This window comes from Cervus elaphus, chromosome 14 (assembly GCF_910594005.1).
Source record: "Cervus elaphus chromosome 14, mCerEla1.1, whole genome shotgun sequence".
NCBI classification, from domain to species: domain Eukaryota; kingdom Metazoa; phylum Chordata; class Mammalia; order Artiodactyla; family Cervidae; genus Cervus; species Cervus elaphus.
In genome coordinates, this window is record NC_057828.1 from 44,573,192 (window position 1) to 44,600,964 (window position 27,773).

Sequence of the window (27,773 nt, forward strand, 5' to 3'; positions counted from 1 at the left end):
TAGTTAGCACTGAGACTGATGCAGGCTCTTTAAAGCAGTCCTTCACAAACTTCTCAGACTCACTGGGCTTAACCACATGCTGGGGGACTTGTTAAAATGCTTGTTCTGATTCAGGCTCAAGCTCAGGCCTTGATAGTCTCCATTTCTAACAAGCTCCCAGGTAATGGCTGATGTCAGTGGTCCACGGGACCACACTTTGAGTAGCAAGGGTTTAGATCTATGCAGGTTAGTACTGGATTCTCTGTGCTGACCAAAGCCTGGGCTAAAACCAGCTTCTCATCACGTATGCTACCAGCGATCCACTTACAAATAGGCAGTTTCAAAGTATCTCTGATGGATCTAAACAAAGTAATCATATACTTCACTGACTTTTAAATAAATTTATCAGCTTGCTTATTTTCCACAGTTTGCATCAGTCTTTAGTACTTCTGGTGACTGAAAGCAGCTCCCAGTTTGGATTTCAGCATAGTTTTCTTTCCTTTATTACCAGTTGACCCAAGGCAGCTGCACTTCTGTGTAGCAGCAGATAGAGGTAAAGAACTGGGCAGAGCTGGTCCCAGCTGACTTGGTCTCTTGGCCAAGCCCATAAGGATTTGCACACAGACCTGTGTGCATGTGCTCACACACAGCTTTTGAACACTGGCCTTTACTCCTGACATCAGCCTTTACTCACATAGGCAACTGCAAAGTAACCACTGCTGAGAAAAGTATGATTTAAGATGAAAGTGGTAAAATACCCCTGGATCAGGAGTGATGTTGCTCTCCTGTGTGTGTTTTGTAACTGCTAGTCCCAGACCTCAGGAGGAGAAAGGTCATCAACACCTGGCATTCCAAAGTGGTTGCTGAGGCCACCATGCTAACACCTCACCCTTGAGGGAGGGGCTGGACAAGGAGGCCAGATGCATGTTTCCGCCCAGATATTTTCAGCCTGCCTTGGTGCAGAATGTCCTTCCAGCCAGGCAGCTGTCCACCCTGCTTTAGGGCTTTGTTTTCTTTACTTTAGGAAATTCCCCAGTGGTCTAGTTTGCTTCCAGGAAGTTTTGCTTTTTACCGAGGATTTGCAAAAAGTAAGCATAACCTTTGCCAAAGGAAAAAGAAGGCATCTTAGTTTGTCTCACCTGAAAGAATACGTCAAGTTCAAAAACCCTAAACAAAGTTCTCCACAGCTAACGCTCAGATTCATTTCATCTAAAAGTAAATTGTGCTTGTACGTATTCATGTGATGATAACTAGGGATTAGTATATTTGTCAGTTTTAACCAGCTTTCAAAATAATAATTTGCCACCTCAGCCACCCTTCTATTGGCTATGCTAATAGAGGATTTACATAGTACAGAAAACATAAAAACCATTTGTATATACTTCTAGCCTGCCTCCAAGATTTTCAGCTGCTTCCCTGTCTTATGGTAGTTGATTCGGGCTTACCTTCTAAATGAATAAGCTGGCGTTCCATCAGCGTGCACCAGTGTTACCAGGTGAGGCAGTCCGCAGAGGGTGGATGATGAGAGGAAACTGACTGGAGTTTCGACAGTTGCTGTAAAACCCAGAGAACTGAGAGTTGATGATGTTTTAAATTACCAAGCAGTGGGGAAAGGCCCTGTGAGGCACGCATCCTGTTTGACAGATTGTGCAGTTGTTCACTAAGCCAAAATGTTTTGGAGAGCTATTTGCTACCATTTATCAAATGGTACCGATGTTAATGATCACAGTAACCACCGTCTGCATTTGTTGAGCACTTCCCATGTGTCAGGCACTGTTGTGAGCACTTTATATGTATTGATTCATTTAATCTTCACAGTAACCATGTGAGTTCAGTGCTATCATTACCATCCCTCTTTTGTGAGGTGGACATTGAGACACTGAAAGGTTAAGAAATTTACCCGATGTCAGACAGTAGATGGTGGAGCCAAGGATATGAGCCAGGTATGACTCCAGAGACCAGTCTCTTAACCACTGTGCTGCATTGTCTTCGCCTCACCCAAACTCAACCTCACATCTTTAGAGGGCAAAAGATGTTAGTACTACTTCCTTGTATACAACTGACTTTTAAGTACCTTGTAATATAGTGCTGCTATGCAGAGACTCACTGTGTAGGCTGGAAACCAGCAATCTGTGAATTGAAAAGGACTTGATGTTCCCATTTCATTCCACAGAGTAAGGTCTAAAAGTCTTTGGCATCTAGTGTCACTCTTCTTTCTAGTTCAGGAATTCTCATTGTGTCAGTGAGAATCCACATAAATTTTTAAGCTGTCTTTTACAGTATCTCTACTTCAGTTTTTGACGTACAGTAATAGTTTATGTACTGTCACTTATTGGTAACTCATCAAAAGCTACAGCAGACTTCCGTTTCATCCCAGGGAGGTGATGGGTTGGGTCAGTGGTAGTCAGGTGATGTAGCACACACAGGTCTCTTTCACTCCCTGGATGACTTCCCTTGAGAACTTCTGCTGTAACTTATCTGATCCTCCCTTCGTTTAGGGAGGATCAACCTGTCTGTTCTGCCAGAAAAATCTTTTAAGAATATATTTTAGAAGTTAGAGATTTAGTAATTAGGGCTAGGCCAATTCAGAGAGAAGTCATTTTGATAATAAGAGCAACAATGTTTTGCTCGTTATTCCAGCTAGACCCTTTAGATGCATTTTTCCTGGATGAGGAAGACTTAAGACTCGGATGCCACATACAAGTAGTTTGCCCAGAGTTTCTTCAGCAGCTGAATGGCAGGACCAGGATTCCAGCCAGGTGTTTCTGACTTCAGAGTAGCAGGCACTCACACATAGAGCACTAACTTGTGCTGAGCGCTGTGCAAAGTCCGTTACACGTATTAACTTAGTTAATCCTTAAAACACCCTCTGAGGTGGGGACTGTTATCCACACTTTACAGAGGAGGAAACTGAGGCACAGAAAAGTTAAGTAACTTGCCCAAGACCAGGCACCCAATACATTACATAACTGGGATTTGAACTCAAGTTGCCGAGCTCCACAGAGTGTGGCTGCTGGCCAGTACCCTTTATTACCCAGCCCCAGGGCCTGAGTCTCTCCATCCACCTCCCTAAGCTGCCCCTGCTAGTAACTCTTGGTGCCAGGAGAGCTCAGAGTTTTGAGGAAAATTGAAGGGGATTAACTGCAAAGTAAAAGTTCTACCTGTTCAGCTCCTTCTGTCTCATTCCAACACAGTGCTGTGTCCTCTGGGCTTTGTCACACTTGATAATGGTGCAGATCTGAGCTTTTTCCCTCTCCTTGTGTGACTGCGCTGTCAGATGAGCCAGTGTCCCACTGCAGGGTGCCCTGGGCCCTTCCCACACTGCTGGAGGCCATTCTGCGTGTGACGGTCCCCATCCACTGGGCTGTGGAGCTCTCTGCCTGGCGGACAGTCGAGCACAAATGAGTTGTAAAACAGGCGTTCTCTATATTGTGTTATATTCCAGAGGTTGCTGCTTTTGTTTTATGACTTTAATTAAATATTACTCTTTTGTATTTGTACTCAGGGAGTTTTGTCATGAGAGGTATAATTGTATAAACCAAAGAAGTGGGATAATCTTTAGATAAGCGAGGGCTCCTTATAATAGGCCCTCACAGCTGACAGTTTTCCTTTGTCGCCTGTGGTGTATAGGCCTGGGGAGCTGCCAGAAGGGTCTCCAAAGATGATTGGTTGGAATGGCTGCGGCGGCTGAGCCTGGAGCTGCTGAAGGACTCCTCGTCACCCTCCCTGCGCTCCTGCTGGGCCCTGGCACAGGCCTACAACCCGATGGCCAGGTGCGGTGTGTCAGGGCTCCCTTCTTCCCAGCTTCACATTGTGATCAAGAGGACCAGCCTGTAGAAAACAATATATAAGAATTAGTTTTTATTAGCAGTAAGAGTAAAAAGGTATTTTTAATTTTGTTAACTTCTGGGGTAAAAAATAAAAAGGCAAATTGAACAAGCTCTTATTATAGGAAGAGGATCCATCTTAACCTTGCTAATAGACCTTTCATTAGTAGATTTAGATCCAAAATTTTAATTACAAAGTCATTTATAACTCTGAAAACAGCTGTGTAATAGTTTACTATAACCTGTTTCCAATAATAGTGATGTTCCAGTTACACGTGACTGCATCATAAGTCTTAGTGATCTAAAACAATAGTCATCTAAAATTATTTATTCTACTCACAAATCTGCAGTTTGGGCAGGACTTGTGGGAACAGTTTGTCTCTGGCCCACCCAGTGTCAGCAGGGGTATTAGTGCCAGGGCTAGAAGGTCAACTTCCAAGATGGTGCATTCATACATCTGCCAAGTTGGGGCTGACAGTTGGTCAAAGGTTCTGCCCTGGCTGGGGCCTTGGTTCCTCTCCATGTGGACTCCTCCATGGGTTGCTCAGGCTTCCTCACAGAATACTGTCTTAATTCAGGAGTGAGTGTCCACAAGGGACTGACAGAGAAGTGCACGGTGCTTGTACAACCTGCCTTGGAGGTCATGAAGTGTCACTTCTGCCCCATTCTGTTGTCAAAAGAAGTCACAAAGACCCACTCAGGCTCAAGGAGAGGAGATGTGGATGCCACTTTTTTATAGGGGAGTGGAAGAAGGAAATGGCAACCCACTCCAGTATCCTTGCCTGGAGAATCCTGTGGACAGAGGAGCCTGGTGGGCTGCTGTCCGTGGGGTCGCACAGAGTGGGTCACGATTAAAGTAACTTAGCATGCCTGCATGCATTGGAGAAGGAAATGGCAACCCACTCCCGTATTCTTGCCTGGAGAATCCCAGGGACAGAGGGGCCTGGTGGGCTGCTGTCCATGGGGTCGCACAGAGTCGGACATGACTGAAGTGACTTAGCAGCAGCAGCAGCAAGAAAGATCCTAGAAGAATGTGTGGAACAGGAGCTAGTGCTGCAGCCATCTTTGGAAAATAGAATTTACCTTAAAAATACTATAAACCTTACACAATGATTCTTAGTCATTGAAAATTTGGTTTATAGAAAGTTATAACACATATAGAAGATTTATGGTATAATGTAAGTGAATAAAATGGAATACAAAGTGGTGCAAATGTGGGATTTCAACTATTAAAAATATGTGTACATAGGAAAAAGATTTTAAAGCAATACAATGATTATCTCTAGGAGGTTTTAAGGAGCAATTATTTTCTTTTTTTTTTTCCTTATATTCTAAGTTTTTCTACAATGGACAGTGCTTATATATAATGAAGCATGATTTCATTAGCAATCTTTTCATTAGCAGGGACCAAAAAAGTGAAGTATTCCATTTCACTTTCATCATCACGACTGGTTTGCTCTTTGGAGTGTATTTCGCAGGAATAGAGATGGTCCCTGAGACAGCTACTTGGATGCCATGATTTGGTTCATCTGATTTCTTTCAAATATTTTTTAATGCTTAAAAAAAAATTGTTCTTAAGGAGTCTCTGTTTGAAAAGTGTCTCTGTGTGCAGATTTCACATTCTCTATTTCCATAACATGCAGAAATAGTGTTTCCTCTCGTCTGCTCCAAGTCCTTTTTGAGCACATCCTCAATCCAAAAGAGGTTTGTGATAAATACACACATATGTGTCTGTCCCCTTAATGCCAAGCATGTTCATTTGGGAGCCATCGTAGCCTTGGACCTAGATCAGAAAGCTTACTTCTTAATGTATACAGGACTTCTTTTGGTCTTCATGTTACCCTATGAATTTCAGATTTTGTTTGTTTCATCAGATTCCAAAATTATGTATATGTCAAACTGACCTAACCTTTTAAGTATGTAAATAAAAATAGATGTATAGGCATCAGTGCTTAAGCCCATACATTATACAGGCATATCCTGTAGTTTCCAACTCCCTCTCCACACATACGCCAAAAAAGAGAGGGTAAAGATTGAAGTCCAGATGTCGGGTAGCAAATGTGTCCACCCGAGTGGTGCTGTAGTGATCTTAAATCGTCTTCATGATTCTGGGAATGGTACCTCTGTTCCCGCGTCTTCCCGAGGCCCCAGCTGTTAGAGGTTTGGCTTAGGGAGTGTTTTAAGACTTAACAGATTTGGGTTCTGTTTTCTAATGCTTCTAGTTTCTTAAGCTCTGTTGTCACTTTGTTTATGACCACCCAACTAAGGGTTCTGCTTATGTTTTGAAAAGCAATAGCAGATGCTGCCTTTACGACTTATGATCTTAGTTTGGCCATTGCCTGAGAAGAAACATCCCAAGAATCGTTTGAAGATGAATGTTAACTGAATCTGTTATGTCAACTTCTATGTTAAAAGTCCCTTTCTGTTCATCCTCTCCAATGAAGAAGAGTGATGCAGACACTGTGGAGACAAGTCATTTTGTTCTGCTCTTCTTTCTCCCCACTCCATCCCGCCCCCACAGTTTTCCCTGGACCTGTATTGAAAAACTGAACAGTCACTAGCCCATGTGCTTATTTCAGTTTAGGTTAATTAAAAGCAACTAAAACTCAGAATTCAGTTCCTTAGTCACACTTATCACTGTTTAAGTGCTCATTGACCAGTGGCTGCCATATTGGGTGGGGAAGATAGAGACCATTTCCAGCAAGTTCTGTTGGACTGCCTTGGCCTATACAACCATTATCAGTGCCAGGAGTAGCTTGATAAGTTGTGGCTTTGTGGCACCAGTCAGAGGCAGGAGGAGCATTTCCAACATTTGTCTCCACTCCTGTTTGCCTTCAGGGATCTCTTCAATGCTGCGTTTGTGTCCTGCTGGTCTGAGCTGAATGAGGACCAGCAGGATGAGCTCATCAGAAGCATCGAGTTGGCCCTCACCTCCCAGGACATCGCAGAAGTCACACAAACCCTCTTAAATTTGGCTGAATTCATGGAACACAGTGACAAGGTGAGCCTGTCAGGGAACCAGCTGGTGGGAGGAGGGGAAGCACCGCACAGCCCACTCTTGCCTCTGCCTGTCTGCCATTTGTTTCCTATGATGTGGGGTTCTGCTCTCCTCCAGGGCCCCCTGCCATTGAGAGATGACAATGGCATTGTCCTGCTGGGCGAGAGGGCTGCCAAGTGCCGAGCGTATGCCAAAGCATTGCACTACAAAGAACTGGAGTTCCAGAAAGGTCCCACCCCTGCCATTCTCGAGTCTCTCATCAGGTAGGCCATAAACCCTTTCTGTTTGATGCCTGCATCTCACATGACCTCTCTTCTCTCACTGCCTGGTGCCAGTTCCCTGGAGGCCCTTGGAGACCTCTGCTCTGTCAAATCTGCCGTCGGGTCTGGCCACACGTGTAAATGAGTTGTGGTTGCAGGTGACCTTTCCTGGTACTCTAGCCAGAATTGTCACTTCTGTTGACCCTTAACACCTGGGCTCCTGTTCTTTTCCAACCTCTGCTTACTTGTCCCGATGAAATCAGCCTAAAGCAGTTCTGTGGCCAGAGCAGCCTAGGTAAGATAGATTTTATGTCTGGGTTAGACCGCGCTCTCTGGCTTGGGAGTAGGAGCTGATTTCTGTGCCTCATAGACAACCCACAGGCAGGCTAGGGTTTTATTGACTAAATATGTTGGTACCTGAGCCTTCCTCCGTGGAGTGCTGTAAATGTAAAAGGCAGAGCCATGTCTGAAATCCAGTGGTTTTTTTCCTCTCATTTGCTTATGTTCTCTCATAAGGTTTTGAGTCTTCTGGGTATGGAAAAAATAGGTTGTTTAATAAATTTTTCACTGTTATGAAATTACAAGCAGCCTTAAATGTTAGCTCCACAGCTCCTAGAGAATTGTTTACTTCCCCTAATGATTATCGGAGAATATTAACTCCGAGATCTAATTATCTTCATGTAAATGCTAACATGGTAGATTATTTCACTACAAATAGTTTAGGAAAACTCATGCAGCTAATCAGGACCTCCACTGTAGCTGAAACAGCCTGCTGTGAGTGGCGCTCCCTTCATTTGAAAGGATAATCAAATAACCAAGTTCTCTGCTAGCTCTGCTTTTGAGTAGATGCTAAAATCTGCTCCTTTGAGTGCTTTACAAAGTGACCAAAAAGATAGAGATAGAAGCGTGTTTTTGCCCAAATAAGTTGGACTTGGAGAGAATGCTGATTTCTAAAATACCACACAGGAACGGTTATAAATGTGCCATCCTACGGGTAGGCCTCAGTTTCAAATTAGGCAGAAGAAGACACCTTCCTTCCTTCCTTCCTTCCATCTCTGGCTTATATAATGCAATCTTGCGTCATAACTGGAAGAAGACCCCATAGCTGAATATTGTGACTCAACATTAAGTAACTAGTTTTCACACACTGATTTCCTTGCTTGCCTTTTTCTGTTCGATACCTCTCTGAAATTTCCCTCATCCAACCCCCAGTTTTTCCCATATTTGAGACAATCACTGAAGCATTAGTGTTTATGCAGATATGTAGTAGAAGATGTAGTTAGAGGCCTGGAAAAGTGTTCCAGAAGGTCATTTAACTTCTTAAAGCCAGTGTGATTGAAAATGTTGAGTGGCTGAGTCGTTCTGACTTTTGCAATCCTCTGAACTGTAGCCCGCCAGGCTCCTCTGTCTATGGGATTTCCCAGGCAAGAATACTGGAATGGCTTGCCATTTCCTTTCTCCAGTAATTGAAAATACATCTTTGGAATTCCTTGCAGATTGATACTGGCTTTAAGAAAACAAACAAAAACCTCTGGTCCCAGTGAAACCTGGGCCTCTACACTCTGGTTGGTTCCAAGTCTGGTTCAGCTCAGCTGGTTCAGGTTGAGCTAAGCTCAGCCCTTCAGTTGGTTTCCTGTATCTTCCCTGTACCCATCTTTTTTGTTTCTACTTGTAGCTTTTCCTGCTGAATTTGTAAAACTGCTTTTTCTCAGCACCATTGCCACATTATGCTGTCATATTCAGTGAAGAAAGTTTTAAGAAACAGCCTTAAGCTGCTTATTCAGAAGTTGCTCTCAGCACTACCCCAGTCCTCACAGACACTCCTCCCAGGGCCCAGACCCTCCTCCAAGACTTTGGTTTTGTCTTGGAGGCATTGCTGTTTAGTAAGAGGTTGGGTTCCCTTCCTCACAGTGGCTACTAGAGAGCTCAAAGCTCAATTCCTGGCCCACCTGTATCACATTGCAGACATCTTAGCTGTTTTTTCTACTGCCTTCCTTGCTCCTCTAATTTTATTTTTCCTTCTGTTACTTTCTCTTCAGCATTTGTTATTTATTTTAAAGTTTAGTAGCTCAGACCGTAAAACGTCTGCCTACAATGAGGGAGACCTGGGTTCGATCCCTGGGCCGGGAAGATCCCCTGGAGAAGGAAATGCAACCCACTCCAATATTCATGCCTGGAAAATCCCATGGACCGAGGAGCCTGGTGGGCTACAGTCCAGGGGGTCACAAAGAGTCGGACATGACTGAGCGACTTCACTTCACTTCACTTCATACATGTTTGAGTCAACTGCCTTAAATTCTTTTTGAAGCAATCAGATTAATCGTACACAGAAACATCTTTGCACAATTGATTCTTAGTTTTTATTTTTGTTATAAAAAGTTGTGCTGTGCTGACAGTACTATTCTCTTGCTACTGGATCAATCTGTCGTCCTACCTGTTGAAATTTTTATTTACCTGCTCCAGGACACATTAAATCCACATGTAATCCCCAAACTGGGGCTGACAGCCTCTCAAAGCTGGATTTATCAGTGAGTATAACTGCTTATTTGGGGAGCAGAGAGTTAAATGAGTATTTAGGTACTTTGAAACACATGTGCTCCTGTACTTACACATGTGCACAGTTTTTACTTGGCGTATTAGCGTTAGGATAAGATCTGGTGTCCTGCTCATTCTTAGTTCATTCAGGACTGTGTAACGAATTACCATAGGCCAGGTAGCTTGAACATCATTTATTTTTCACAGTTAGGAGAAAAATCTAGAAGCTTGGAAGTCCAAAATCAGGGTGCCAGCATGGTTGGGTTCTGGCAGGACCCTCTTCTGGGTCGTTGATTGCCCTGTGTGTCCTCCTGGGGTCTTTTTATAAAGGCAATAATCCCTTTCATGAGGTCTCCACACTTATGGCCTAATCCCTTCCCAAAGGCTCCCATCTCCAAATGCCATCACATTGGGAATTAGCCTTCAAAATATGAATGGAGGGTTGGGGGGTGCATCAGGGAGATGCAGATTCTGTCCACAGCACCTGCTTCTCTTTCTCAACCCGAAATAGAAGAGAGGGTCTGATCAAAACTGGTTTTCTCACTGCCCAGCCCCTGACATGTTATCCCATTTTAAGAAAATTTTCTGATTGAGAAAATTCCAGCGCTTTCAGTTGGCATCAGCTCTGCCAACTGCCCATCAGTCCTGTTCTCTTTCGCACCCTTTGTACCTTCTCTCACACACCCTGCAGGGTGTGTCAGAACACAGTGCTCTTCACCTTTAGGAGAGCTGAGCTCTCCTTTTTGTAGTTCTGTCCTCTTGAAGGTAGAGGCTGTGTTGTGCTCACCTTCAAGTCCTTGGAATCCGTGTCACCCTGCCCCAGACAAGATGCTTTAAAAGTGATTCTTGCTGTCAGAACCTGCACCTCTGTGGGTTACATTCTGTGTTTTCCTTCCACCTGCTTTCTCTCATCTCTCAGACATTTTCTCAGAAGGGTGAGGTAAACCACAGATGCTGAATTAGGGCTTTGGTGTTTTGGTTTTTGTTTTTTTTACGGTGACTTTTTTTTGACATTAACTTTGCCACAAAAAGGTTTTTATTTCAGTTATTCAGTTTCATATCTATATAAATATGAGTCAATTTCAAGAACTATAGGTTTTGATTAATATAATATAGGTACTTTGTCCCCCCCAACTTTCTTGAGGAATGATTGACAAATATAATTGTGTATATTTAAATGTATACCATAATGATTTGATATGCATTATAGAATGATTACTAAGATCAACATAACCACCTTACATGACTGATTTTTTTATGTGTGGTGAGAATGCTTAAGATCTACTCTCAGCAGATTTCAGATATACAAAACTATTTTGTTAGCTATAGTGCATTAGATTTAATGCTGTGCATTAGATCCTAAAAACTTACTCATCTTGAAAGTTTGTGCCCTTTGACCTATATCTCCACATTTCCCCATTCTCCTGTCCCCCGACAACAAGCATTCTAGTCTCTATTTTTATGAAATCACTTTTAAAAACATGATTTTGCATGTGTGATACTATATGTTATTTGTCTTTCTCTGTCTTATTTTACTTAGCTTAATACCCTCCAGATTCATCCATGTTATCACAAATGGAAGAATTTCTTTCTTTGTGGCTGAATAATAGTACATATTATATATGTGTGTATATATGTACACACACACGTGCTATGTATTTATTTGTTTTTGGCTGTGCTGGCTCTTTGTTGCTGTGCCAGCTTTTCTCTAGTTGTGGCAAGCTGGGGCTGATCTACGTGGCGGTGTGCAGACTTCTCATTGCAGTGGCTGCTCTTGTTGCAGAGCTCAGGCTCTAGGGCGCACGGGCTTCAGTAGTTGGGGCTCCCAGGCTCTAGAGCACTGGCTCAACAGTCCTGATACATGGACTTAGTTGCTCTGCGGCATGTACGATCTTCTTGGATCAGGAATTGAACCCATGTCTCCTACATTGACAGGTGGATTCTTTACCACTGAGCCACCAGGAAAGCCCAAAGTACATTTGGGGTTGTTTCCGTCTCTTAGCTATTGTGGATAATACTGCAGTGAACATGGGTGTGCAGATATCTTTTCAAGATAGTGATGTTGTTTCCTTTGAATATGAACCCAGAAGTGAAAAATTGCTGGATCACATGGTAGTTCTGTTTTCAATTTCTTGAGAAACTGCCAGACTGGTATAGTGGTTATTCCAATTTACATTCCCACAAACAGTTCCCTTTTCTCCAGTTCCTTGCCAGCACTTACTATCTTTTGTCTTTCTAGTAATCATCATCCTCCCAGATGTGAGTTGGTATCTCACTATGGTTATGCTTTGCCTTTCCCTGGTGATTAGTGACGCTGAGCACCTGGTCATGTACCCACTAGCCATTTGGACGTCTTCTTTGGAAAAAGGAACTATTTAGGTCCTTTGCCCATTTTTAAACTGGATTATTTGCTTTTTTGCTGTTCAGTCATGTAAGTTCTCTCTATATTTTAAACATTAACCCAAGTATTATGGTTTACAGATATTTTCCTCCTGTTCTGTAGATTGTCTTTTCAGTTTTTTGATTGCTTCTCTTGCTGTGCAGAAGCGTTTTAGTTTGAGGTAGTCCCACTTACTTATTTTAGTTCTTGTTGCCTAGAGCTTCCGTTTTCTTTAGTTGTGGGGTATATAGTTCATGAGAGAGAATTACTAGCTACTTCTGCTCTAAGCATCTTGTACTCTTCCTTCTTTTCATCTCCTTCTAATCGTTTTCTCCTCTCTCCAAGCAGTACTGTGCCCGCTTCTGAGCATCTTAGATCCCTTGCCTGCTTCAGGAAGTTTCTGTCTGACTGCCTGTCCCATGGGAAGCCCTGCTTCAGTATATTTATTCTCTACTCACTTTACTTCTTTGAAAATCCTGATGATCTTGGTTTTAAGGTCAAGTGGGTTCCCAACAATCAAAGGACCCTAGGTACATTAGAAAATAGTGAGTTAGAGAATTATGCTTACCTTACCCTGACTGGTTCAAGAGAATGGTTCTTTTTGGGAAAGAAAAATTACTTCCTGAAGGTCAAAATTATTTGGCGTCTCCTAAGACTAAAGATATTTTTTTCCCTCTATGTATATAAGTTTGCTCAAGTAGAAAGTAGGAGTGTTGCTTTGCAGAATATTTTGAAGCCAGGCAGTGGCCCTGGCCCCTGTGGGGGTCAGGGGGGTAGACCAGAGTCTGACCTCGTCAAGCTCCTGCTGCCCTTTTTCTCCCTTGATTTTCTGTCTTCGGCTTCCTGCTCCTCCCTGGGTTTCCCTGAAGACTGCAGCACACCCAGAGTCTCTTTCTCATGGCTCACTCTCACTTTTCACTTAAAACTTCACCATGCCCTCAGTGGTAACAGTAATCATTTTAAAAGGAACACAATTTAAAAGAGTTTATTGTAGAAGGAAGAAAAAACTGAACATTGAAAACAAACTACAGTATTTTATTTTTACAGAGCAAAATGCTTATTTATATGCAGCATGAATTATTTATTAACCATGGTGCCATTTACCTTCCTGTTTCGGCCATTTTTTTATAGATGAGATAAAAGAGGAAGCTTTTTGATCCCTTTTCTCATAAAGTAAATAAAAATAGATGTATCTGTATTGACTGAGAAAATTTTAAGTCAGTTTTGTGCGAGTGTCCACAGGGACTTATCTTCCCCTCCAGTTGAGCTCCTGCCACCACTGGGCTTACTCCGTGCCTCTCAGTGCTGCGCCTGATCGAGGCTGAGCAGGGGAGGTGCTCAGAGACCAGTGCAGGGCCCAGAACCCTGGAGCCTCCTCCGTTCAATTCCAGCTTAGGTCCATTCACCTCCAGCCAAACAGTTTTTGTCTTTAAAAAAAAAAAAAGTGTGTAGACCGAAGGTAATTTCATTGGGTTTAAAAATGGAAGCCCCTCGCTCCCACCACCCACTTCACTCCTTTCTCTAACACCCAAGAAAGTCAAAATAATACAGTTCATTTTCTGCCCTCACATCACCTCGGCCTCAGGGAAAATGGCTAAAATGAACTCACAATTATTTTTCCTCCACAGAAAAATTGTGTGGAAAAAAGAAGCTGCTGCTATGTCAGGACAGGCAGGGAACCCCCTCAGGCCAGCCCCCTGAGAAGTGTGTGTCTGGACCTGTTGCGTTTAAATACTTCCTCCCACTATCTTTAACATCCTCAGCACAGAGTCTTGTCCTCCTAAGAAACTCTCCCTCTCCTTGAAGATGATAGGCCACTTCCCATCCCTCCCCTTTCTAGACTCCCTCCCTCTCCTCCTCTGCCCTTTTCCCAGCCTCCGGTTCCTCCAGTCCTCCTCCAGAACAGTCCCCTTTTTATGGCTGGAAGTCTTCCGGGCGGATTTTCATCTCCACTCGTTTGAGGGAGTAGCTGGAGCCGTGCCAGCCGTACCAGGTGATGCCATCCAGGTGCTTGTTGTGCTCCCCAAGGCGGTAGTAGACGCCATTGAGGTTGGAGTCTGTGCAGCAGTTGTACCAGTATCCACCTGCGACGGGAAACAGTCAGTGCTCCAGTGTCCTCAGAGACCACTGACACCCTGGGCAGCAGGGATGTCCTGAAGCCATTAGGGTCAGTGTCACAAAGGAGTACAAAGCCAGAAAACTGACTGTGCAGCTGAAAACCCACTCTTTCTCCTCCAGCAGGACTGTGGCCCTGCCTCTGAACTCCCCCCTCCAGACCCGGACTCTCACCTTTGCGGAGCTGGGCGCACTTGTCCAAGCAGTTGTCGTTGTCCTTGTCCTTGGTGCTGAAGGCTGTGTTGTTGTGATAGATGAGGGCGTCATTCCCCACGTCGCCACTGTAGTTCCCCAGGAAGAGGCGGTAGCTGTTGAGTTCGTTGCCCAGAACAAAGTGGCTGTACTCGGCGTAGCGCGTATTGCCCTCCCAGTCCTGTCAGGGGAGGCAGAGCCTTAGAAAAACTGGCAGCGCCTCCTGTCATACCACCCTGCCCCTCTTCTCTCTCTCCAGCTACAGCCATCCGTCTTCTCACTGCAGGGAATGTAGCACGACTTTACTTGTCTGTCTCTGGTTTAACACACTAACCTGGGAATCAGACAGCAAGAGTCCTAGATCAGACTTCCCTCCTAAGTCCCCATACGGCTTGATTAGTCTCTCTTTCTCTTCCCCTTCATTCTCTCTTCCTCTGTCTGTGAAGTGTAGACCTGAGTTTTGCTGTATCCTACTCTGAGGTGTTATAAGAGTAACTTGAGAATATAGTGACGCTTCAGGGCCTTTAAGGAAGATCACCAACTGACACCAATAAGGTTTGCTTGCAGAGGTCCTGATACCCCAGGCCAGGGCAGGGACCAGTGTTTGAGCCCAGCTGACTGTTGGATTCCTCTGCTCTGGCCTGAGTCTGGCCTCTCCTGTACCTGCAGCCTCACTTCTGTGAAAAATACAGGGGTTAAAAAAAAACCTATTCTTCCTCAACTGTACTGCAACCTGCAGGAAAACCACCATAGTAAGTATCCCAGCTGACGGTGGAAAGGAGTAGGAATGACACCCCCGGAGTTGTGCGGAGTTGGGCGTGGCAGCCCTGGTCCCGTCCTGGGGACCGCGCCTCGTGCTCACCTGCATCTCCACGCGCAGCCGAGTGGGCCGCCTGGAGAGCCGGTGGATGTGGTCATTCCCCAGCCAGAAGTCCCCACGGATGCTGCCAAAGCCCTGCTTGTACTGCTTCCAGTCCCGGTAGAAGGAGACGAGGCCACTCTTCCGTCTCTGAATGATGGTCCAGCCGCCACCTGAAGTCTCCATGTCACAGAACACCTGGAACGGAGGGGACGCCCTGGTCAGGACCCGCCAAGACAGGCAGCATGAGCCTGAGCATGGCTTCTCACCTTCTCTTGCCCCCAGTTGATGGCCATATGCCATTCCACAGCCACTGGCTCACTAGGTAGTAATTCTCCCCAGTATTGGCAAGCTGGGCAGGCTGGCGGTTTGCTGAGAAAGATCAAAATTGAGGATGAGAGCAAGTGCATGTAGAGTTTGAAGGGAAAGCATCCAGATCCTCTGACATGCTCCCTACATGTTCTCTGTTTTCTCCTCTAAAGAGCAACTGCCATGGGCCGTGGCAAGACTTCGCAGCACGTAGGTTGTGGTGAGAACGTGATCTGAGCACATCAGAAGGATTAGTGTTGGTAGTGATGTGAAGGAGCCAAACAGATGCCTGGACTTTTTCCCCCTGTAAATGGAGTGTTTAGATCACTGTCTAGTATTTGGTGTGCTTGCATCCCTGTCTTGAGCTTCCCGCTCTTTAGACTGACTAGCCCTGCTGTCCCCAGCCTTTGAGTGGGTGGAAAAGAGATGACAGAACCCAGGCAGTGGGCTGCGATGACCTCACCTCCAGCTCAGGGCTGCCCAGGAAGTCGTCGGGAGGAAGCTTATATACTCCAGAGATGCGGTAGTTCTTCTGGTAGAGGGATGAGCAGTCGTAGATGGCATCTGCAGGAGTGAGCCACAGGGTGAGCGTCAGGGCCCAGGTTCCAGGGCTGGCCACACCCCTGCTACATCTACACTGAAAGTTTAAAAGGGAGACTTCCATCTACCACGAAATTCATAGGAGTGTTCATTCCTGCGCAGCGTCCAGACTTGGGAGACATGGATATCAGGAGGTCTGGAATAGGCATGCGTTGGCCTCACTGGTGATAGGGCTGAGAGGTAGGGAAGCCCTTCACCTGAGTTGCACAACAGTACAAACAGGCTTAAGGTTTGTGCTGAAGTAAATTATCCTGCTGTGGTTCTAGGACATGAATTCTGGGGTCGTTACAATGCGTGAGGGCCACTGACAGATGCTACTGTTTAATGGATTCAACTTCTGGGACAGCAAACCTCTATTCCCAGATAAGTTGTGAGGATCTCGGAGGGTTTGGTTTTATTGTTTCTCTTTTGTTTTGTTGTTTTTCAGAGGTAATGGCTACTGCTTACCAGGTCCCTTATTAGCAAAGATTTATAATTTTATCTTCTCCACCTTAATCCAACACTGCTCGACAAATGAAAATGCAGACAGTCTAAGGAACCCCTGCAGGCCTTCCCCTGGCACTGTTATTAAAACAAGGAAATGAGAGCTTTGGGCAGGCTGGCTTTCTGTCTGGGGTTGATTTTAATGTTTCCTCAATTGCCCTGGGGGCTAGTGCCTTACGATGGATTGTGTCTCCTGTTCTGAATATCATAGAGCACTGTGGAAGGGACAGCCTCTCCAGATAGGATCAGAAAGCAGAAACCCTTGCCTGGCCAGGAGATGCTCCCTGCCTCTCTCTCTGGGAGTTCTTTTCTTGGTGATCACTGCACTCAGCCTTCGAGAAGAGGACACGGTTGGCAGATGGTGACTCTTCCACTGTGGGAATTGTTTGAGGCAGAGTGCTTTGCAGAGGGGAAATGGGAAACCCTTGTCTTCACCATCAGAGTTCTTCACTTCCCGTTACTGCTCTCTCTGAGACTAACTCCTTACAGAGTGTAAAGGTGCCCCCACACCTGCTAGTAGAGAAGGGAAGTAAGGAATGAGGGCCTGGGCAGTAGGAGGATGAGGCCTGGCAAGGGAGCTGCACTTGACACCCAAGAAGCTCCTTGACCTGTTTGGAGGTGGTACAGGTCAGGTTCCTCTGCCTTCCCTGGCCACCTGCGTATCTGTTTCATCTCCCAGACCCAAATCAGGACTCACTTGTCTGAAAAATGGCCTGAAAATACCTTTCTTATCCCAAGCTGAGGGTGAGGAAGTACATACTGAGAAAGTGATTTACACAAAATTTTTAGGCTTAATTTCCAGTTAAAACTTTTTCTTCATTTGAACTAAGGATTACCAGTGACTTACTCTGTTCTTGTGTCAGTAAGAAATGACATGTCTATAGACTCTGCTCCTTGTAACTAATAATTTGCTGATATTTTCAGAAAACCAAATTTCTGTCTAAACAGTAAATTCACCTGGCCTGTCTGAGCCAAGCTAACTAGAAACCAAGAATTGTTTTGCAGAAGAAAAGAGTAGTAAACGTATCTTATTTTGGGCCTACTGAAAAATGCAAATTTCAGCAAATTTTCCTGTATGACTGGGGACAATTTTAAGATTGTGGGGAAGAAAAAAATAGAAATGCAGAATTGAGGAACCTTGAGGAACCAGTCCTTTTTGAACACAAAGGACTCCTTAGATGCCCTGGGCAATGTCTGTGCACTTTAATTCTGAGCCAATGAGAAGAGTGAGATTGGCCAATAGGACAGCCAAGTTCCATTATTGCCCAGCCCACTAAAGCCCAGGAACCCGAGAAGACTGTTTTTGGTAAAACTTTGCTTCTAGAGATGTTATGATTTTGGTGTTCCTTCCTACTTCCTTGGGACCGAGGGGACAGCCGGTCAGCTCTGGGCAAGGAAATGGACTGATTGTCGATACATGAGCTCTGTTTCTAAGACTTGGCTGTGTGACTCTGGGCAGACCACCTGATCTCTCTGTGCTGCAGGATGTGCGATTCATACTTTCAATATGCCGAAATATTGCAGGAGTAAAGAGAGACCTGGGTAAATTTACAGCATCTTAGAAATCAAAACAAATACTTTGTAAGCCCTTGCAAAAGAGAAATCAGAGCCGGTGGCACATACCCAAGAAACTAAATTCCACGAGAAACCCCAGGGAGCGTTCTGACCACATCACCTAGAAGCAGGGCTGCAGATGGGAGGCACTCAGCTGTGTGAGGGGGAGGTGGCAAGCAGCGTGAGGCTGCGTCCTCCTTACCTGCTGAGGTCTGGGTGACCGTCTGTGCTGCCTGCAGCTGCATGATGCCGATCTGGTTGTTCATCTCAGAGTACTTGCTCTCAGCCTCAGTGAGCCGCGTCTCCATGCTCTTGGCGCTGCTTTCCAGCTCCATCACCTGCATGACCACGCTGACCCAGTCCCTCTCCTGCTTCTTGCCCAGGTCGCTCAGCAGGCTGCTCAGGTTGGCGATCTGGGCCTGGAGCGCCTTTGCCTCCTCACAGCAGGTGGCCGCAGTGAGCTCTGCCGGGGTCTTGCGCTTAGGGGGCTTCTGTGGCCAAACTGGGTGGCTGACAAAGGCCACGAGGAAAATGCCAAGCCACGCCACGGCCGAGAGAGTCTTTTTCAGCATCTTTCGTGGGCCTGGGTGAGGAAGGCTCTCCTCGGGGGAACCTAGTTGTGCCTAGCTGAGGTGTACAAAGCTGCAGCAAATTAGAACCTAAGACTTTGGCTCGTGATGGACTTACCACTTTGCTGTTCTCTCCTTGCTCTTTCTTTGCCTTTCTCAAAACTCGCGTTTCCGAAAGTGCAGCTCAGTTGGGTAGCCCGTAGCTTTTCTTCCCAAGTCTGAACGCTCAACAAACTGAGCATCTTAAATATCGTTTGCTGCTGCACCTCCACCCCTACCGTGGCCGAGCTTGGCGCCTTAGCCCCTCCCAGCTCATCTGGGAGGGTCAGGTGCCTGTTGGGTGAAGTCAGTGCAAACTTAGGCCAGAGGAGGGGAGGGGAGAGACAGGGGCGCGTCTTTCTTTCCCTGCCTGCACAGTCTCTGGGCCGAGACCAGAGGACTGAGTTCGTGTGTTTCCAGTTTTGCCTATTAGATTGTGCCCCTGCCAGCCACTGGCTCAGCTCTATCAGTGAGCAGGGCAGGGTCAGAAGAATTTCCAGATTCCATTCTAAAGGTTACATAACCACGGGGTGAGCACAAGGTAGGCAAAGAGAGTGGGGATAAGACTCTCCACTCACCCCGGGAGACCTATTAATGCAATCCATGCTGTTTATACACGGCTCTAGTCTATTTTGGCATCCTTCTGAGTGTGCTTTTAACAAGGCTGGTTATTCCTTTCTCAGATCAGCATTCAGTATTTTACAAAACCCTCTTTTGGCTAGGATCTAATGCCATCTCACATTTGAATATTTCTAACATAGAAAAAGCTTTAGAAATAGGAGGATAAAGTAAAGTTCTCAGGAAGTGAAAAAGGACTTTGAAGTTTGTACTCACAAGGTTTACCCAGTTGTCTGTCTTTTTACATACTTTCTCTTTCAATAAAGAGTGGGCCAGTGTTGGCACGTATGTGTCAGCGATGACAGTGGGGCAAAAACGCAGGGCATGATCCCTACAGGACTTGGTACCTGCATGGGCATCCGCATGTCCATGGTCTTCAGGCAGAACAAGAAACAGGCCCAGCCACAGCCCAGGTTCTAAACCTGGAAAGTATGTTAAAATGTAGAGAAAAGAATCCCCATGGCCTAATAATGCACGTCTAGAGTCTCATTTCCCTTTTCCTATGGAATATGGTTTGCAGATTCATTATATATGATCTATATCCCTAAAAATGGGGATATTATAATTTTTCATGTCCTGTATTTAAAGGAAATTCCTCCTTTGAAAACAAAAGGGGAAAAGACTGGGTTTTCAGCACATTTTAAATCTTTAAAATGAGCTTTTCACTAAGAATATAAACAAAGGTCCCTCTCTGTGTACATGGTAACTGTCTTTGGAACATACGCTTATCATTTCCAGGTACATTTCCAAGTTCTTGTGTGTTCTGTGGCTATTCCATGTGGCCCCTTCACACACGAGTGTGAGGTCTGGCCTCAGGCCCTCCTTCCTGCCGTGATGCCCAGAGCTCTTTTCTAGTCAGGGCTTCTGCTTCTCAGAAAGTCATTTCTTTTCAGGCAGGTGGAGTTACCAGACACTTTTTTTTCCCCCCTGTGAATCAAAAAGCAGGAGTGGATCAGGTGGATCAGGGTTGGTTTGCTTACCTCCTGTCTTCTGTGCCTGCCTAGGAGTGAGGGTGCTGCTGGGGCCCTGTGGCAGTTGTCACTCTGCTCAAAAGGGCTTTTTCAGCACCAGCGCCGTCAGCCCACCCCTGCCCTCTCTTGGTATATGTCTGGCTGTGGCAGCCTTAGCTCATGGTGTTCACTTCACTGTGGTGAACCTGGCCACAAACACCAGGTTCACCAGGGTCTGCTAAACTCCACTAGCATCTTCAAGATGATCTCCTACCCAGCAAACGACTCTGAGCTCAAACCATGTGTCACACACTCCTGTGCGGCATCACATGTGACCCTGCTGTCTTGGTAGAGAACATCCTGGAAAAAAGGTGCTTTGCGGCTTTCTGGCCAGCTTTCTGTTTATTCTTTCCAGTAGCCACTTCTCCTGCCCAAACAGAAAAATGTTATGAATAGATATTCATATCTGGCCAAAAAATGAATCAGTTCAGTTCATTCGCTCAGGCGTGTCTGTCTCCTTGTCCATCTCCAGCTCCCGGAGTTTACTCAAACTCCTGTCCATCGAGTTGGTGATGCCATCCAACCATCTCATCCTCTGTCGTTCCCTTCTCCTCCTGCCTTCAATCTTTCCCAGCATCACGGTCTTTTCCAAAGAGTCAGTTCTTTGTATCAGGTGTCCAAGGTATTGGAGTTTCAGCTTCAGCATCAGTCCTTCCAATGAATATTCAGGACTGATTTCCTTTAGGATAGACTGGTTGGATCTCCTTGCAGTCCAAGGGACTCTCAAGAGTCTTCTCCAACACCACAGTTGAAAAAGCATCAATTCTTCGGTGCTCAGCTTTCTTTATAGTCCAACTCTCACATCCATACATGACTACTGGAAAAACCATAGCTTTGACTAGGTGGACCTTTGTTGGCAAAGTAATGTCTCTGCTTTTTAATATGCTGTCTAGGTTGGTCATAACTTTTCTTCCAAGGAGCAAGTGTCTTAATTTCATGGCTGCAGTCACCATCTGCAGTGATTTTGGAGCCCAAGAAAATAAAGTTTTCCACTGTTTCCCCATCTATTTGCCATGAAGGGATGGGACCAGATTCCATGATCTTAGTTTTCTGAATGTTGAGTTTTAAGCCAACTGTTTTACTCTCCTTTTTCACTTTCATCAAGAGGCTCTTTAGTTCTTCTTCACTTTCTGCCATAAGGGTGGTGTCATCTGCATATCGAAGGTTATTGATATTTCTCCCGGCAACCTTGATTCCAGCTTGTGCTTCATCCAGCCCAGCATTTCTCATGATGTGCTCTACATATAAGTTAAATAAGCAGGGTGACAATGTACTCCTTTCCCAATTTGGAACCAGTCTGTTGTTCCATGTCCAGTTCTAACTCTTGCTTTCTGACCTGCATACAGATTTCTCAAGAGGCAGGTCAGGTGATCTGGTATCCCCATCTCTTTAAGAATTTTCCACAGTTTATTGTGGTCCACACAATCAAAGGCTTTGGCATAGTCAATAAAGCAGCCTGGCTTGGAGAATTTTGATCATTATTTTACTAGTGTGTGAGATGAGTGCAATTGTGCAGTAGTTTAAGCATTCTTTGGCATTGCCTTTTTTGGGGATTGAAATGAAAATGGACTTTTTCCAGTCCTGTGGCCACTGCTGAGTTTTCCAAATTTGCTGGCATATTGAGTGCAGCACTTTGACAGCATCATATTTTAGGATTTGAAATAGTTCAACTGGAATTCTATCACCTCCACTAGCTTTGTTCATAGTGATGCTTCCTAAGGCCCACTTGACTTTGCGTTCCAGAATGTCTGGCTCTAGGTTGGTGATCACACCATTATGATTATCTGGGTTGTAAAGATCTTTTTGTATAGTTCTTCTGTGTATTCTTCTTAAGCACCTCTTCTTAATATCGTCTGCTTCTGTTAGGTCCATACCATTTCTGTCCTTTATTGTGCCCATCTTTGCAGGAAATGTTCCCTTGGTATCTCTAATTTTCTTGACGAGATCTCTAGACTTTCCCATTCTATTGTTTTCCTCTATTTCTTTGCATTGGTCGCTGAGGAAGGCTTTCTTACCTCTCCTTGCTGTTCTTTGGAACTCTGCATTCAGATGGGTATATTTTTCCTTTTCTCCTTTGCCTTTCGCTTCTCTTCTATTGACAGCTGTTTGTAAGCCCTCTTCAGACAACCATTTTGCCTTTTTGCATTTCTTTTTCTTGGGGATGGTCTTGATCCCTGCCTCCTGTACATTGCCACAAACCTCTGTCCATAGTTCTTCAGGCACTCTGAAGTCATTCATATTAGCAACCCATGGAGCAGTCCTTTCCAGGAAAGGTAGGAACTTTTAGCATGAGTACCTCCTCTCTGACATCTCTTTTCTGGAAACTTATTTCTAACATAAGGCATAAGTTGGAGACAGAAGCTTTTTTTATTTGAAGATTTTCTTAAATTATCTAAACTGCCCAAATCTCAATCCCCCCCGCCCCCCTCCTTTGAGAAAAATAGCTAATTAGGCATATATCCCATGCCAGAAGATCTATTCTCCAAAACATCCACAACCCTAAATGTCCTAGATTCTGAATTTCTAAAAGAAGGAAAAATAAGTCCTTGTTTTGAGTACAGCTAAGCCAGTAGAGAAAACCAGAACAAATGTGGAAGACTAGAGTTTTCCCTTCTCTGAGAGGCTTTTAATCCTTTCTTTGCCCTTTGGTGAACAGAGTGGCCATAAGAAATGGAAATTAATTAAGAAAATATGGAAACCTGGGTTGGACACTGTACAGTTTTCCTCTTCTCCATTTTTCTGGTGGTGAAAGAGGGTCAGTTTGGTGCTCCTGGGAAAGATGTTTATGAAAGTAAAGCTTATGGATATTTCCCTGGCAGTCCAGTGGTTAAGACTCTGTGCTCCAAATGTCAGGGGCTTGGGTTTAATCCCTGGTCAGAGAACTAAGATCCTGCGTGCCACAGGGCACAGCCAAAAAACCAACCAACCAACCAGTCAATCTATCTTACATTCTTGGCTGTGCTACCTTGGGCTGGCACCAAGGACTGGAGGTATCTGAGCAGCCTGGGGAGTCCAGAGCTCAGGAGGGCCTAGAGGTGGTCTTTCCTTCTACCCCAGTGTGGACTTCCTATCTCATTTTCTTGAAAATGTTCCTATTGGAGAGACTCCTTGTTTTTCAGTGTACTCCTGCCCCAGCCTGCTCTTACACCGTGCTTCCTAACTGGTGAGGGAGGGGCAGCTGCCCTCAGTGCCAGACTTTCAGTTTGTTGAATGAATTCATCTCAGAAGAACCTGCCTTGTTCTTAGTTGAATTGTGTGCTCATGGTCATGTTTTACTTCTGAAGTCTTCTATGAGCCACAGCTGCCTTTCTACATGTGGCCATTTAATCCTGACCTATCTACCACTTAGTCCTATTTCTTTCTCAGACCAAAGCCCAGGTGCATCACAGAAGGTATGGCCACCTCTTCCCTAAGCCTCCTAGTTTGCCTCTCATACCTAGAGTGTGGGCTTCCCAGGTGGCACAGTGATAAAGCATCTGCCTGCCGATGCAGGAGACACAGGAGACGCGGGTTTGATCCCTGGGTTGGAAAGATCTCCTCGAGAAGGGAATGGCTACCCATTCCAATATTCTTGCCTGGAAAATCCCGTGGACAGAGGAGCCTGGCAGGCTACAGTCTGTGGAGTCTCAAAGAGTCGGACATGACTGAGCTCACACACATGCACCTCAAGAGTGCACCCTGGACTAATCAGAAACCATTTCTTTCAGACTTCCTCTTAAGAGTCTACCATGTAATTATAGCACTTAGCAAAAAAAGTCTGTCTCTGACCCCTTTTAGGAATTTGAAGCTTCACGTGTCTCACAGGCTAGTTGGAGAGACAGACGGCTGAACTACAGGGCTGTTTGACAGGCTAAAGTCGGGGACACAGCAGAGAGGGAATGCCCAACCCAGATGAGGTTCTGGAAGGCCTGATACCCAGAGTTTGTGGTGTTTTTGTTTTTATTTTTGTTTTGTTTTTTAAGGAAGAGGTAGCCAGAGTTTGGAGAGAACATCCTGAGGCAAAGTGCAGCTATATGAAAAGCCTGGGCTTACACAACCTAAGTAGTCAAGAGTGGCATGGGGGGCGAGAAGGAAGAGGAGTGGTGGCCAGAATGAAAGCTGGAGGAGTGGAGGGGCACTGGGCCCCTGGGCCCTTGTATTCCGGAGATGGGGGCTGTGGGAGAAAGCCAGGAAGCTTTTACTTCTTGCTTTGTTTTCTTGAGTCTCACCAGGACAGTGGCTCTTTGTAGTTGCCAAACAAGATTTTTAACTGGAAGTTGGTGGCTTAGAACATTGGAATTTCTTAACATTATAATTCATTCATATTAAATGCCCAGAAGGGCTCATCTGGCTTGAGGATTAAGGAAGCAGTATCTGAAGGGCTTCTAAGTCTTAGGTCTAGAATCAGATAAATCTAGGTTCTAATCCCTCTCATCACTTGATAGTTATATGACCCTGGGGCAAATTAACCTCTGAGTTGACCACTCCATGAAATGGGATAAAAATTATAACTACTCCTGACTTCCCTGATGGTCCAGTGGTTAGGACTCCATGCTTCCACTGCAAGGGGACCAGGTTCAGTCTCTGGTTGGGAAACTAGGATCCTTCATGCCATGCAATGTGGCCCCCCCAAAAAATGTTAGTTTAAAAAAATTATAACTACTTTGTTTTGCAGGGTTTTTGTGAAGACTAAGTTAAATATAGCGAAAGATTAAAAATAGCTGAGGCAGTTTTGAAAAAGAAAAATAAATTTGGAGGCATTACCGTACTAGGGTTCAAGATTTATCTTAAAGCTGCAGCCAGTGACTAGGTCAGTGTGGTATTGGCACAGGGTAAATGAGCAGATAAATGGAGCAGACGTGAATGTCCCACAACAGAGCCACACATTTGTCAGCTCTTGGTTTATGACAGAAGAGTGAGCTTTGCTGGGTCGACTCCATAGCCTCGTGGGGGATAAAGGTTCTTGGCCCTCACCCCATTCCACACCCAAATCCTCAAGTTCTGGAGATTTACATTCTAAATGTGAAAACAGGAGCACTTCCAGAAGATAACATAGGAGATTATCTTCAGCATTTGGGGGATAAGCAAAGATTTCTTAAAGAAGATTTGAAAAACATTAACCATAAAGGAAAACTTTATCACATGTAATACAAGGAGTCATCTCTTTTCACCAAAAACCATCATGAAGAGAGTGTAAAGGTAATGAGGTATTTCCTGTACATTCCTCTGTGTGTACTATATCCAGAGTATATATAGAACTCTTGTCAAACAAACAGACAAAAGGTAGCCAGTTAAAAAATGGGCGCAAGATGTGAACAGTACTTATTTCACAAAAGATTATATCCAAAAGGCCAGTCAACACATGAAAAACTGCTCAAGCTCATTAGTCATTAGGGAAGCTCAAATTTAAAACTATAAGATGCAACTTACATACCAGCCCAAATGGCTGAAATGGGAAACACTGAATCCCAAGTGTTGAGAAACATGTGGAGCGTCTGAGATTCCTATGTCCTCCCACTGGCAATGTACAATGGCCATTTGGCAGTATCTTCTGAAGCTGAACATGCCCTGAAACTCAGCAGTTCTACTACGAGGTTTGTTCCCAATGGAAATATGAGCAACGACACAAACAGGAACGTTTGTGGTAATGTCACTTATAGCCCCAAACTGAAGACAACCTAAAACCTTCATCGACAGTAAGATAGTTCACTTGTGGTGGGTTCATACAGTGACTATTCAGCAATAAAAAGACAAGCTACCATGGCATGCAGCAACATGGATGTATCTTGTAAACATAATGACAAGTATTTATATAGAGTTCAAAACCTGGTGAAACTAACCAGTTGTGTCAGAAGTGAGACAATTGCTACCTCTGAGGATGAGGAGGGAAACTGTGATGGGAAAAGGCTTGAGTGTTTCTGCAGTGCTGGCAGTATGTTGTATTCTGTTTCTTGGTTTGGTTTGTAGTTATAATGGTAACTTCACTTTGTGATAATTTATCAAGCTATACAATTAAGTATATACTTTCTTGTATTGTATGTTGTACTTCAGTCAGAAAGTTTCTTTAAAAATAAATAATGCCCCTAAAACACTTTTTTAAATTAGATTGACGTATAGTTGATTTAAAGTGCTATGTTAATTTCTGCTCTACAGCAGAATGACTCAGTTATACATATATGTATTCATTTTCATATTCTTTTCCATTATGGTTTATCACAGAATATAGACTATAGTTCTACATGGACTTCCCTCATAGCTCAGTTGGTAAAGAATCCGCCTGTAATGCAGAAGACTCCGGTTCTATTCCTGGGTTGGGAAGATCCGCTGGAGAAGGAATAGGCTTCTCCAGTATACCCACTCCAGTATTCTTGGGCTTCCCTGTGGCTCAGCTGGTAAAGAATGTGCCTGATGCGGGAGACTGGGTTCAGTGCCTGGGTTGGGAAGATCCCCTGGAGAAGGGAGAGGCTACCCACTCTGGTATTCTAGCCTGGAGAATTCCATGGACTGTGTAGTCCATGGGGTCCACAAGGAGTCAGACACGACTGAGCGACTTTCACTCAGTCCCTGTGCTATACAGTAGAACCTTGTTTATCCATCCCGTATGTAATAGATTGCATCTGCTACTCCCAATCTCCCAATCTTTCCTTTCCCCGGAACCTCGCCTTGGCAGCCACAAGTCTGTTCTCTATGTCTGTGAGTCTGTTTCCATTTTGTTGATACACTTATTTGTATTTCTCTTTCTTACTTTCCTTGGGGTTTCCACGGTGGCTCAGATGGTAAAGAGACTGCAGTGTGGGAGACCCAGGTTCGATCCCTGGGTCAGGAAGATCCCCTAAGAGAAGGAAATAGCATCCCACTCCAGTATTCTTGTCTGGAAAATTCCATTGACAGAGGAGCCTGGCAGGCTACAGTCTGTGGGGTTACAAAGAGTTGGACATGATGGAGCAACTTCTTACTTCCCTTAGTGTGATAATCTCTAGGTCCATCCATGTTGCTGCAGGTGGCATCATTCCATCCCTTTTATGGTTGAGTAATATTTCATTGCATGCAGTATTACATGTCTTCTTTATTCATTTGTTTGTTGATAGACATTTATTTCCATGTCTTGGCTGTTGTGCATAGTGGTGCTATAAACATAGAGGTGCTTGTATCTTTTCAAAGTATAGTTTCATCTGGATATATGCCCAGAAGTGGGATTGCTGGATCAAATAGCAACTCTATTTTTAGTTTTTTGAGGAGCCGCCGTACTGTTTTCAATAGTGGCTTTACCAATTTACTTTCCCACTAACAGTGTGAGAGGTTCCCTTTTCTCCACACCCTCCCTAGCATTTATTATTTGCAGATTTTTTGATGATGGCCATTCTGACTGGTGTGAGGTGGTACCTTGTTGCAGTTTTGACTTGGCATTTCTCTAATAATCAGCAATAATGAGCATCTTTTCATGTGCCTGTTGGCCACTGTATGTCT

The 27,773-nt window shown here is 44.7% G+C and overlaps 2 protein-coding genes and 1 long non-coding RNA gene across 3 annotated transcripts in view; 2 read left to right on the top strand and 1 right to left on the bottom strand.

Annotated features, from left to right (window-relative positions):
- MTOR (mechanistic target of rapamycin kinase) overlaps positions 1-27,773 on the top strand; it is a 124,432-nt gene that overhangs the window by 42,725 nt on the left and 53,934 nt on the right. The window contains exons 26-28 of the mRNA XM_043924194.1: positions 3,610-3,752; positions 6,645-6,807; positions 6,922-7,067. Of these exons, the coding sequence (XP_043780129.1) occupies positions 3,610-3,752; positions 6,645-6,807; positions 6,922-7,067 (452 nt within the window). The remainder of the gene's footprint in view (positions 1-3,609; positions 3,753-6,644; positions 6,808-6,921; positions 7,068-27,773) is intronic.
- Positions 11,696-27,684, top strand: LOC122708092. The gene is made up of 3 exons (XR_006345002.1): positions 11,696-11,719; positions 11,757-11,758; positions 27,534-27,684. It is a non-coding gene; the product is annotated as an uncharacterized LOC122708092 (long non-coding RNA).
- On the bottom strand, positions 12,949-19,077 carry ANGPTL7 (angiopoietin like 7). Its single transcript, XM_043924198.1, has 5 exons — positions 18,294-19,077; positions 15,918-16,018; positions 15,149-15,343; positions 14,269-14,467; positions 12,949-14,063 (listed from the first exon to the last, which is right to left on the bottom strand). The coding sequence occupies exons 1-5, from the start codon at positions 18,661-18,663 to the stop codon at positions 13,894-13,896; spliced, it is 1,035 nt and encodes a 344-aa protein (XP_043780133.1). The 5' UTR covers positions 18,664-19,077; the 3' UTR covers positions 12,949-13,893.

Coding starts and splice junctions, on each gene's coding strand:
- ANGPTL7 (XM_043924198.1), bottom strand. CDS start 18,663: ATGCTGAAAAAGACTCTCTCGGCCGTGGCGTGGCTTGGCATTTTCCTC. Junction 16,019..18,293: donor GGTCACCCAGACCTCAGCAG/GTAAGGAGGACG, acceptor TCACTCCTGCAG/ATGCCATCTACGACTGCTCA. Junction 14,468..15,148: donor GGCTGCGCGTGGAGATGCAG/GTGAGCACGAGG, acceptor CTCCCCTGACAG/GACTGGGAGGGCAATACGCG.